Source organism: Falco naumanni, chromosome 3 (assembly GCF_017639655.2).
Source record: "Falco naumanni isolate bFalNau1 chromosome 3, bFalNau1.pat, whole genome shotgun sequence".
In the NCBI taxonomy this organism is placed as follows: Eukaryota; Metazoa; Chordata; class Aves; order Falconiformes; family Falconidae; genus Falco; species Falco naumanni.
In genome coordinates, this window is record NC_054056.1 from 4,634,893 (window position 1) to 4,647,282 (window position 12,390).

Sequence of the window (12,390 nt, forward strand, 5' to 3'; positions counted from 1 at the left end):
GACGTCGGGTGAACCAGCTGCCAAGCGGTGGAGTTTTGCTGACCCCCACCCCGGGGTTGGGTTTGGGGAGGGGACGGCTTCATCGCAACATTTTCCTTCGCAGTTGGTTTTGTTCCATTGGGGCAACAGGTTCGAGCTGGTTCCTCCTTCCTGGCATCCCAGGAGAATCACAGGTTGGTTTTGTTGTGCTCTGTGCATTGGGAAATTCTCTGCTTTGCCAATAAATAATAGTAAAAAAATCCCAACTGTGCTGTGGGTTGATTTCTGTTAAAGACTGAAGGTCAGAGCCATCTGGTTGGTAAAAATTCCCCATTAACCTTTTGTCCTCTTCCAGTCTCAAGACTGCTCATCTTTTGGTGTGTTGGTTTGGTTTTGGTTTTTTTTTTTTTTCCTCTCTTTTGGAAAATGATCCTTCAGGACAGTCATTTAGTTAAGTATATTTTATGAAGAAACCAGAGTTTCTAGTGGTGTCTCCCCTGAGTATTTTCAGCAAATTTCATTAGGCACCTTCAAAAAAAGCTTCCGTGATTCTCGGTTTTGCTACAAGAACTGGTCCCTCGGAGGGAACCAAAATGCTGCTTTAAAAACAAACAAACAAAACATACAAACAAAAACCCCAAAACACTCATCCTGATAATAAATTCAAAGCATCTAGTCCTTTGTTCGCAACCTCTCAGTCACCCGAGTTCCAGATCAGCAGAAGATGCTTTTGAGATGTTCCCCTGTAGCGTACCAACAAGTCGAGAGTTGGAGAAAGGTGCGTCCTGCCGCGGGGTCTGGCAAACCCTCTGCTCCTACTTGAAATTCAGGTATCGAGGAGAGCATCCCAGACCCGAGGAGAGCATCCCAGCCCTTGAGCTGGCCCTGGTGGGAGGAAGGGGCTGGAAGGCAGACGATCAACCAGCATCACGGTATTCCCGCTCCGTCAGGTCACCTTCTCCTGACTTGAATTTTCACGTGAGGCATCACAGAGTTTATATTTTGGGTCTTGCTTTGGCCGTGCAAGACCACGGTCAGTGGTGAAACACGAGGATAAGACCAGCGTATGCGTGGGTGAGGTGAGTACGCCTTTTTCTGTTCTCTCTTGCTTTGGCAATGTCACTGGTCACAGGCTACATGCTACCGGGGAAAAAAAAGAAAAAAAAAAAAGAAAGAAAGAAAAATGGCCACCAGAAGTGCTTGCTCAGTTCAGAAAACGAACAAATGGGAAGTGACTGGCAGATGTTTCCGGACAATCCGGAGTCTCTTCGATATTGCAGAGAGTGAGTGTGTTGTTAGCACGTGGCAAGCTACATAATAGAAGATGCTACATTCCTCGGAAAAAAAAAAAAATAATAGTGCTGAGTTGGATTTTTTCTGAGGTTTGTTTTTTTTTTTTTTTCTTTGAAAAAGCTACCGTTTCCTCAGAGGCAAGGAAATGAAATCAAAGGAAAAGAAACCTCGTCGACACACTGCTGGCAGCGGCGCTGCATGAATCGGACCGAGATGCTCTCACCGGGTGGTCAGGAGAGAAACGCGTCGCTTCGATTCCTTTCCGACGGGGTGCTGGGACGAGGTGCGGTAACAGTCTCGGGATCGGTCGGCATTCGCAGCCCTCGGTCTGCCTCATGGGGAGGGGGGTGGGTTGTGGGGTGGTGGGTTTTTTTTTGCTTCTCCTTCCCCCTGCCTCAAAACACACGGCCCTCGCTCCCTCTCCGACATCCCCCTCTGCGCACCGGGATGCGTGCTTGGGGAGGAGCGTGGAGAGCAGGTTTGTTTTGGGAAGGAGATTTAAAAAAAAAAAAAAAAAAATAAAAAAAAGGGAGGGGGTGGGGGAAAGACAGGATATTTACAGCTATCCACTAACAGTTTTGGTAGGTCAGGACGTCTCCTTTCCCCTCCCAGCCTCTCCCACCGACCCGCTGCCTACGGGCAGGAGGGACTGGTGGAGCTCTCCAGGGAGGACTGGGAGAGGCGGCGCGTTAGAGGTCCGATGCTGGAGTCGGCCAGCGAGGAGGTGGGGAAGAGTTTGTACCAGCCCGTGACTGCGCTGGAGAGATCGAGCTCCTCCAGGATGATCTGGGCCATCCCCATGAAGCATTTATGGTCCATGCGCCCGTAATCTCCCCAGACAATCACCTGCAGGGCAGAGAAGGCGTTAGGGGAGCTGCCCCGCTCTCCAGGTGGGAGTTTTGGGGAAAACTCGGCAAACCCAGCGTGCCTGGCCAGAAGGACCTTGCCACCATTGGGGTAGGGAGCCTGCGGTCTGAGGGACAGCAGTGAGGATGCTGCGTCTTGGTGCCCTGTCCATGCTCCCCTAATCCCTCCCTGTCCCCAGATATTCGTGCGGGGAGTGTCACCTGCAGGACTTTGCCCTGGGGGCTCTCCTCAAAGAGCAGAGGCTGCTGGTACGACGGGTCGCAGGTTTTCTTCACCACCTTGGTCTTCTTCTTGGCCAGGCAGATGCCGTTTTCCAACAGGTAAACTTTCACGTAGGTGGCTGCGTTGGGAAACGGGTGAGAAGCACTTGGAGCAGGCTCCTGTGACAGTCCTGGCACGGCGCCTGGCCCCATCGCTCCCCCTCCATCCCCAGCCCCCTCCCTCCCCAGCCACCTACCAGGGATGGACTTGGAACCCATCTTTGGGATAAGTCCCCTCGCCTGGATCACCTCCACCTCCAGCTGCCCGTTCCGGTCAGCCATGCCGACATGGACATCACCTAGATGAGGGATGAGACGTGCTCAGCACCCTCCCTGACAGCCACCTCCCCCCAGGGGTGGCCGCAGCCCTGCATCCTCACCAGCTCTCCCTTTTGGTGCTGCCAAAAAGCAGGTGGGAGATGTCACCTCCAGGGCTGGCAGCCCCGGCACTCCCACGCTGCTGCCTGCTCCCCACGCTCGCCCAGCACACTGAGCATCCTGCCACCTGGTGCGTGATTTATTGGGAATTTAGAGGAAGGACAAAGCCAAGGTGATGTGGAGACATCTGGATCTGAGCAGCGAGGAGAGAACCAGGTGAGAACCTTCCTCCTCCCTGCCAGCTCCATCCCACAGCACCCTTGCAGGAGGATTTTTTCCTTCGTGATGGGAAAAGGAGCTGGGATTAACCGGGGCTGTGCCTTGGTCAGGCGATGCCCTCAGCTGGGGGGTGACATGCAAGACCCTGACAAGGGCAGGAGAGGCTGGGGCAGGAGGTCAGTGGCTGAGCACCCCACCAGGGCCAGCACCCACCAGCCCCGTCTCCCTGGGGTGCTTCACCAGGGTCTCCCCCACTCCCTGCAGAGGTAGAAAACGTGGCGGGGCACCTCTGGAGCTCGGTGTGAAGCTGTTCTCGCACTTACGCTGTCCTGCTCCTACGTACCTATGTCCCTTGGCCGGTGGGTCCCTGTCACTTGTGGCCTTGTGGCCCCGGGGGGGGAGTGGGGGGCGGGGGGAAGGGGCCACCTGACATCCCAGCGGGGTTTAATAGAAGCGAAACAAACCTGGATGTTCTCAAAACACACTCGGCATTTCAACAGCAAACGGGGGCCAATGCTGGGGGCTGTGCAAGGAACAAGCTGATGCCGGGGGGAGGGGGGGATGGCAGGATCCATAGGGATTCGGCATGGCAGGACCTCGCCCCAGGGGGAGCGGGTGGTGTCCCCTCCCAGGACAGATGGGCAAACCCAGAGGGGTCCAACTGCCCCCTTTCCCCTTCCCTTCCCTCCTACCGGGAGCTTATGTGAGGCCAGTGGGTCCCTGTGCTGCAGGAACTGGGGGGCCCTGGTTCCTGTGTCCCCCCCTGGGGCAGCTCTCCCCACTGCCGGCAGCTCCGGCCCCTTAGCGGGACACCGGGCAATCACCTTGGTGTGCCCTGGGCACAGCTGGGGACACGCTGCTGCTGGCTGGAAAAAAGCATGATTTTCTAAAGGCATTTTGGATTTAAAAGGGAAAAACGGACCAAAACGCCGTTTTGTTGGGTCTCGTCTGCAGCGGGATGCTGGGAGGAGCTGGTGCACAGCAGAGGGGCAGGAGAGGCCTCGGGAAAAGGCAGAGCTGCTGCTTCCCCCCACGGGTGTCCTGCCCCAAGCCCTGCACGGGACATTCCCTCCCATCGCGCAGGCGGCAGCGGGAGCAGCAGGGGAAGGCCAGAGCATCTGCAAACCATGCACCGAGCCGGCACGTGCTCAGCACAAGGGACACTGGCAGGATGGAGCCTGCCGCCCGAAGCCAGTGCCCTGGGGAGGAGCATGCAGCCCCCTTCCACCCCACAGCCCCTTCCCTCTGGCTGCAGCATCCTTCCGCAGTGCCCAGCCCCGCGCCAGGCACGCACAGCGCTCGCTCTGTGGGGCTGGAGATGGCACCCAGCTCCCCGGGCACTCACCCATCGGTGGGGTGGCCAGTGTCTGCCGCCCCACCAGCTGGCCTGGCCCCAGCCCGTCGAGAAAGTCGCTGAATTGGCTCTCGGCACCCAGCCGGGTCGTGGGGAAGATGAACCTGTGCCGGGGAGAGCAGAGACAGCAAAGGGCTTTTATGGAGCATCGGGCTGCCGGGTCTCAAGGGAGATGCCCCGGGAGCATGCGGAAGGTGCCCAGCCCCAGCTCCCGTCCCACCACGGTGCCTTACGTGCCGTCAGAGCTGTTGCTGTTGGTGCTGCCATCGGTGGACTCCCGGCTGCCTTGCCGGGTGACCCTGGTCCTCATCTCCACCGCAATGCCGGTCTCCGTGCTCCTCCGGATGTTGCTGCGCAGCTTTTTGGGGCCCCCCTCTGGAAGCCGAGACAGGGGGTGAGCCTGGGAAGCGCTCGCTGCCCCCAGACCCTCCCATGGGACAGGCACCAAACCAGACAGAAGAGCCAGGGCGCTGTGCATGGCCAGAGCCTTCCCACGTGCTGCTCCCTGCCTTCCTTCGGTACGTTATTTATCGGGCAGCCTTTCCCTGGGGATGGAGCCCTGCAGGACCCTGCACGGGCACGTATCCCGGTGCCACACACACTGTGCTGGAGAGCCATGGGATGCCCGCACCCCTGCCCTGTGTCCCAGCCCCATCCCCCTGCAGCCCTCGCTCAGCACTGATGCCGTCATGCCCTTGCATGGCTGAGAGCCCCACCTGCACCTTCAGCCGTCTCCCACATGCTGAGACCTGCAAGACTCAGCTCACAAATGCTGACACCATCCCAGCCCACTGCCTGGCCCGTGCTGCTGCAGAGCCACATCCCAGCCTCCAAAATCCCCAGGGCACTGTCGACACATACCAATGTTCCCACACCACAGGGGACAGGCACCCCCAGTGCCACAAGCGGGCACAGCCCCAACATGGACTGATGTCTCCCTTTCTCCACGCAGTTACACCATCCCCACCGCCATGTGTCCCAGGTGGGGGCAGATGACAGAAGGAGGAGTGTGGCATGAGCATCCACCCCTGGCATCACCAGCAGCCCTGGCAGCCCTGGCATCGCTGGCAGCCCTGCTCCGGCCACGTGAGCATGTGTGTGTCAGCACCGCGCCGCGGATGCTCCTGGAGAGTCAGGTTTGTCCTGCTAATTCAGGGCTGCCTCCGTGGAAGCATTCCCTCGAGCCTGGCAGCCCCCCGCCCCGGCATGGATGCTGCATTGGCAGCCAGGAGGGTCCTGATCCTGCCATCCCCAGGTGTGGTTCTGCCTGGCTCCGGCACTTTTTGCTTGGCTTTTGGGGATAATTACGCCCCTTCAGAAAAACCTCAGATGCACAGGGCTGGAGGGCTCCAAATTAACTTTTCCCAAATCACAAAATGCCAACGTGAACTAGAATAAAAAAGCAATAACTAGAGAAAAAGCCTGCACTAAAATGAGCTTTTTGCTTCCCCCGCCCTTTAAAAAGCTATTTTAAGCATTTAAATATTTCCCAGAGCCAGACCGTTTGACAAGTCCTTTCTCCAAGTTCCCTCCATGCCCGCAGCCCTGCAGCCAGGACTGGCCGTTACCTCGGGGGGAGACACACCGAGGGCAGACCCCCCAGGCGGGCAGAGCTCCAGCAATGTCCCCACTTCTGGTCTGCAAATGGTTTTGGCACCTGGAGAAGCACCAGTGTGCCGGGGTGGGGGGGTATTGACAATGGGCTTTTGTAGGTGTTTTCATCAGACACGGGTGGCTAGAGCATTGCTTTGGGCAGCCGGGAGCGTGCACCTCTCCTAAAAGCAAAGGGGTGAGCTGGGGGGGCTGGCAGCACCGGGGGGGCTCACCGGTCTGGTTGAGCTGCAGCGTGCTCTTGCTCCACTGGGACAATCCCACGATGGCCACCATCTTCGCACCCAGGCTGGAGCGCCTCTTCTTGCTGGCAGTGATGGTGACAGAGTCGGCGCTGCCCCGTGCACTCTTCTCGATGTTGTACATCTCACCGCTGATGCTGGAGCTACGGACGACATTCCTGGCCGCCGAGGAGCTGGCATCCCCGTTGAACATGGTCAGCCGCTCACGCGCTCGCCGGCCCCGGCTCTGCTGGGTGGGATCAGCTGCAGGGGGGAGGCAGGGGATGTGTCAAGGCCAGCCACGCTGGGCAGTGCCACTGGCCACGGCACTGCAGCCGCACCCAGAGCAGCCCCACAGGGATGGACAGTCCCCCAAGGCACTTATAAACCATGACATTCAGGCGGCACAACCCATCGGGACCATTTTTCCCCACCAGTGTGGGCAGGAGTGGGCACAGGCTGCGGTGAGAGAAGGGGTGCAGGACCCCCGTGCAGCTGAGTCATGGCGTGGACCCTGCCAGCCCAAGCTCTGAGAGAGACCCACCGGAGGGCAGAGGGCTCTGTGTGTCCCCAACCTGCCTGGCTTGGGAGAAGGGGACCCCAAGGCTTAGGTACGGCCCCATCCACCCCTGCTGAAGGTGTCCAAATTACAACCAGCAAAGTTCCTCCTGTGGGTCTCCTCCTCCGAGAGGCTGCAGCATCCCTACGTGCTGCTCCGCGTGCGCCTCTGCTCCACCCCGAGATAGCTGACTGCCACGGGGGCCGGATCCTGCCCCGGCCCACCAGACCACACCGGGCTGCTGCTGGGGTCCACCACGAAGCCTTGGCAGCAGACGGTGCCTGCAGAGGGATCCTGCAGATGTGCTGAGGTTCCCGGGGTGCCGGGGTGCCAGGGACCAGGGTGCTGGGGTGCCAAGGTGCTGGGGACCGGGGTGTTTGCTGGTAGCAGAGGCTGTGATGTGGCTGCCAGACCTCCTGCACAGCACAGCGGTTGCTGCCTTCCCTTCCCCATGAATATTTAAACTCCAGCGGGATGGGAGCATCCATCTTCCAAGGAAAGGTGAATTATTAACTCCAGGCCAAGTGAAGCCACTTTATGATAATGGATGGAGGCAGCGCCTGGAAAAATATTTCTCTTTCAAGGGAGAGAGATGGCTGCAAAAGTAGAGGATAAGTTATGGCTGGGAAGAGGGGAGTGGGGCAAGGGGGGGGCTTCTGCTGCCTGTTGCCATCAGGGGAAGGAGTTTTGCAGGGACACAGTTGGCCTGGGACCCAACAGGAGCCACGGGCTTGGCTCCAGCGCTGCTGAACTGAATTGATTTATCAATTACAGAAGGGATGCAAACAGGGGCAAGTGGGTGATTAGTCATTAATATCATTAATGAGCTCCCAGAGAGCAGCAGCCGTCCCATGTTTCCCTTCTGGCTGGTGTTTTCCTCCCCTGCTCTGCCCCTGGCTCCCTCGGGTGAGCGTGTGGCAACACACTGCTTTCACCCTCACTCCTCACACCCAGCCACGCTCATCCCTGCGCAGGACCCCGGCATGGCCACGTGCATTCAGCAAGATTTGGGGTGCAGCACGACCATAGCACATGCTTCCCCTCGTGCACACACATGCACAAGGGATTTTTTCGCCTTTGCTGCTGAACAAACAGTTGCACGAAGGCCCAAGCCCCTTGGATAAAGCTGTGGGCATGGGGTGAGCACCGGCTCCAGAGCCACCCCGGCAGAGCCATGTGCCGGTGACAAATGATGCCAAATTCACAAGCTGAGACAGGCGAAAGCAGCCAGCAGCACTTGTCCTATACTGGCATCTGCTCGAGAGTGGGGTCGGTGCTGAGCTTTGGGATCCTTTGGGACCTTAGGGATGAGCATTTTCTGAATGCCACTTGCCACTCTCCAGGCACCCTCCAAGCTCCAAACCCACTGCAGCTGCTTGCAAGGGCCAGGTTTTCTTTTAGGAAGCGCCTGCCACAAGTAATGGATCCCAACCGCCTCCCCAACCACTTCCCCAAGGCCCCCTCTGTTGCACGCCGCTCCCGTTCCCCATGCCTCAGTTTCCCCACCTGCAAACCTGACGTTAGACTGTGCCTAAACAAACACACATCCCTTTGCACGAGGGCTCAGCTGGGCACAGCACCCAGCTCGGGCCTCTCTACACAGCGTTATGGGCAAGAAAAGCTGTGCCACAACCGAGCCCCGTTATTTGTACAGCCAGGAAAACACACCAGGCTCCTGGCTGCTGTTTTCCCCGCTCGATGCTTCAGTCACCCGGAGAGCACCCGGCTCTGGTGGAAGCAAATTAGATCAGGAGAGCACCGCGCTAATGGGATCATTTCCAATGCAACACACATAAAGATAATCCACCGCAAAAGAAGCGGAGCGCACACTCCTCAGCCCAAAGGAAGGATTTTCTTTACCCTGCCTGTAATTTCACCCCTTATCCCTTTTCACAATCTGCTTCTGGCCTCTGTGGAGAGCGGGTGCCAAACAGGGCGATCAGGGAGGTGCCCAGCGCTCGCTGCTGAGAGCAGCTTGGCCGGAGAGCGTGCCCAAGCACCAGAGCCCACAGCTCCCACAGCCGAGGCGGCCTCAACACCACGACAGCATCCTCGGCAGGCACAGACGGCCCTGATGCTGCCTCTGCCCCCAGCTCCCGTTCCCCAGCAGCGGGTGGGGGATTCAGGGAATGGCACCAGGTTTCCCTGCACCTCCCACTCTGCATTTCATCTATTTTCTATACTGCAAAACACCTGGATTCCCAGAGCAAACAACCGCGACACTCCAGCAGCGGCTGGATCGCATGCAAGCCCCCTCCTTCCCTGCCGTGGAAGCACGTCCCCGAGCCGTGGGGTGGGGGGCAGCGCCCGCAGCCCCCGCCAGCGCTTACCGCTGTCACACTGCAACGACAACAACCACCGCGAGTGCCGAGAAGTTCTCCAGCAAGCCAGCCCCGGTTTGCCACCGGGCTGGGATGGCTGCGGGATGCACGGAGCCAGCAGGCACCGGCTGAGCAGCTGGGAGAGGTGTCATGGCTGTAGCATCCCCCCGGCTGCTCCGCTGCTTGGTGGACACGCAGCCAGCCCCTGACGCTGATGCACAACACGCAGACAAGCACCACCAGCAAGAAAACAGCTTCCCTGTTGCATTTCGATCGCTGCTACGGCTGCCTAGGCTGAGCCCTGCCCTCCCCGCACATGGCACCCCAAAGGAAAAGAGGAGACGGAGGTATCTTACCGTCCTGCGCAGGTGGAGGAGGACTGGGCAGCGCCCACCCCGCTCTGCCCGCCGAGAAGGCTCAGCCCCCCAGCCCCATCCCCAGCTGGAGATGGAGGGTGACGGGTCTGGTTAATCTTTAAAGGGCTCTGGAGAGTGGGGCTGTGCCGACGCTGCTTCAGCATCTCCTTCAGCATCTCCATGGTTACATCGCTGACCCAGTTCTCCTCCCAGCCCCAAGCAGGGGCAGAGCGGTCCAGCACAGTGGGATGCACCTCAGTGATGCTGGGGGCATCCCTCTGCCAGGCTTTGGGTGCCCAATGATCCTGCTGAATCCCCCCAGCCGGGTGTCACGGGTCTGCTGGGGGACGATAGATCGGGGAAAAGCGGGATGCAAGGCGGCACGGAAGGTTGGGGTTGCAGGTGACCCCAGGGAGCAGATGGGGCTCTACAGCCCCACGGCTGGTGCATCCCAGTGACCAGACAGTGCCAGGGTCTGCACATAGCAAGGGACTGTTTGGGGCTTTGAGGGAACGCTGGCCTCAAATATCCCACCGAAATAGAAATGAGGGGCAAAATATTGATGGAAAAAATCGGGTGCTTTGGCAAAGGCTCTGGGGAAGGAGGGAGGAGCCCAGGAGGGACCCCACACAGGTGGGGATGGGTCCCTGACACAGGTGAAAAGAGGAGGGTGGTGATAAACGAGCATGGTGGGGCTGGCTGGGATGCTGCCTTTGTGGGGAAAGAGGCAGAGGGATTTTAGGGACCATCTGCTCCCTCAAAGACCTCAGGGTGGGTATCCCTAGGGAATTTCCTAGGTTGGAAAGCCCTGGCAGTGGGGCCACAGGTCCTCTTGCTCCTGGGCTGCCCCTGCAGTCCCTGGCCCCCTGCAGTGGGGTTGCTTCCAGCCTGGAGGGGAAGCGCTGAAATGCTGCTGACATCTGGAGCAGGTAGGCCCTAAAACCAGCGGTTTGGGGGAAAGAAAACTTGCTAGAGCTGCCGCTATGAGGCCCTGCCAATCCTGAGCAAGGCACAACGTTCTGGGGCAAGCCACAGCAGCACAGCTCGCAAGCACGTATTCCTCCTTTTATTAGGAAATAAGGCAAGGACATATTTCCCCTAAAAGTACTTAATTCTAATTAATTGCTTCAGGTTTGATAGGCTCATATAAATTTAATTGCCCAGCAAGAGGTATAATTCAGTGCACATGAGCTGAGAACTTGCAAGTTAACTCCAGCTACTGGAGTTAAGCATCTTGTGGCTCGGGCAGGGTATGGAAGTTATATTCTGGCTGAAACTTGCTGCAGGCACAGCATTAATCCTCCTGCACAATCTCCACGGGAAACAGAAACCTTGAAATTAAAGAATGATTCCAAATGTGCTCCATTTGTAGGAAAAGTGGAGCTTAGAGAAGTTTGGATGGGGCCGAGCCAGGGCTGTGCTGAGGGATGCTCCAGCTCATGCCAGCCCCTTCCCATGCACCGGGAAAAAGGCCTGGCTGCTGCACGAGCGAGGTTTAGCAAGCCTGTGCCTGGAAGGAAGAAGAGGAGGGCCACGGGGCAAATCCCATGGCATGCTCCTGCCGTCTTGTTCCAGTCCAGGTGATTCCCCAAAATGCAGGTGCCTGCATCTGGGTGGGAGCAGGAGGACAAAACACCAAAGCTGCTCACCCACCCCATCCAGCACCGGAGCTGCTCTCTGGGAGGGATGGCAGAGCAGTGCCCTGGAGTGCGGGGCTTTGCCAAGAAGGAGACCGTGTAGCCCAGTCTGTCTGCAGAGCCAGAGGTTTTCCATCTGGATGGGAAGTGCTGGTGGTAGTTTTGTGGGTGAAGAGCTCGGTCCCCTGCACAGATGTGGTGACAGTGGCCAGTGCTGTGGCCTCAGGACATCCCCAAGGGCTTGAGTGATGGCTTCACGGAGACCAGCTCTTCCAGCAACCCAAGCAATGCATCGCACTCTTATGGGATAAGCAGTGGGATGGTATTCCTCAAGCCTGGCAGTGGCTCGGGTCTGAACAGCCCTTCTGGTGCAGGTGCTCCTCTCCCTGCTGCCGTGCTGCTCCCGTGCATGGGGACGGGCTGGGAGCACCGCTGGGACACAGAGCAAGAGAGAACTGGAGCTGCAGCCCTGCGCGGGGTCCCCAGTGCAGCAGTGACACGGAACTGACTGTCCCATGCCGGAGCGTGTGTCTTCCTCAGTCCTGGCTCTGACCAAATGCCATTACCTCGGCCATGGAAATTTACTCGCCATCCCCTTCACAAAGCGTGTGTCACCTCCAGCCAGGCTGGTGCCGCAGCTCCAGCAGAAGTGGCGCTGCTGGCAGAAGGGATCCATCCAGGAGCACTGGGACAGGGAACAGAGTATCTCCAAGAGGAACAGGCAGGAACACGACATCTTCCAGCACCCTCCTCGCAGTCCTCTTTCACTGGGTGGGGGGACGGCTGCGGGAGCTGGGGGCACCCGTGTCTGCCCCTGCCTGGTGGCCAGATCTTGGGCTAAGCCCCCTCTGAGATGCCAGGATCCCAGGGCCAGCGCCCTGACCACACCGTCCCTTTCCCCCATGTCCCTGCATGACGTCTGCTGCTCGGTTAAATCAGATCTGTGCTGAATCCTATCGTTTCCTAGGCAACATAAAAGAATCAGAGGAGCAAAAGCCACTCGGCGGGACTGCGGCTGGGGGACAGCCAGCTCCTACCAAGCCCAGCCTGCTGGGTTAGCTGCCCGGCAGACGAGGGCTCGTGGCATTGCGGCAAGCACCAGGGCATCCCTGATGGTCTGGTCTCATCCTGCAGACATGCTGCCTGGACCAGGCTCCCGCAGGGCAGAGCTCAGTGCCACCACGTTGGCTGCACCCTGGTGCTGGTTTTGGTCATGCAAGGCAGCTTGGGAGGGAGTAGGACCTCACTGGGGACATGCGTGAGCAGGCACGTGGCCGCTGCCAGCAGCCACCTTGGGTACCATGATGCTGCAGCCATGTGGCCCCCAAAACTGAG

The 12,390-nt window shown here is 58.6% G+C and overlaps 1 protein-coding gene and 1 long non-coding RNA gene across 4 annotated transcripts; one reads left to right on the forward strand and one right to left on the reverse strand.

The window, feature by feature from the left end:
• Positions 1 to 1,905: 1,905 nt before the first annotated feature.
• RIMS3 (regulating synaptic membrane exocytosis 3) lies at positions 1,906 to 7,496 on the reverse strand. Of its 3 annotated transcripts, XM_040587846.1 has the most exons (6): positions 6,177 to 7,496; positions 4,584 to 4,725; positions 4,342 to 4,454; positions 2,597 to 2,698; positions 2,340 to 2,479; positions 1,906 to 2,118 (listed from the first exon to the last, which is right to left on the reverse strand). In XM_040587846.1, exons 1-6 carry the CDS (start codon positions 6,394 to 6,396, stop codon positions 1,906 to 1,908), a joined length of 930 nt encoding a protein of 309 aa, XP_040443780.1. In that variant the 5' UTR covers positions 6,397 to 7,496. The 3 variants fall into 3 exon arrangements, with proteins under 3 accessions (XP_040443780.1, XP_040443779.1, XP_040443777.1); XM_040587845.1 differs by having other exon boundaries at positions 2,104 to 2,479; XM_040587843.1 differs by having other exon boundaries at positions 2,104 to 2,698.
• LOC121085349 lies at positions 2,143 to 5,962 on the forward strand. The gene is made up of 4 exons (XR_005827027.1): positions 2,143 to 2,229; positions 2,318 to 2,459; positions 2,589 to 4,868; positions 5,303 to 5,962. It is a non-coding gene; the product is annotated as an uncharacterized LOC121085349 (long non-coding RNA).
• Positions 7,497 to 12,390: the final 4,894 nt, after the last annotated feature.

Bases quoted from the DNA above. Each gene is read 5' to 3' on its own strand.
- RIMS3 (XM_040587843.1), bottom strand. From the start codon at position 6,396: ATGTTCAACGGGGATGCCAGCTCCTCGGCGGCCAGGAATGTCGTCCGT. The intron at 4,726-6,176 runs GTGAGCCCCCCC...CTCGGCTTCCAG, and splicing joins GCTGCAGCTCAACCAGACCG to AGGGGGGCCCCAAAAAGCTG. The intron at 2,699-4,341 runs GTGAGTGCCCGG...TCCCTCATCTAG, and splicing joins ACTGGCCACCCCACCGATGG to GTGATGTCCATGTCGGCATG.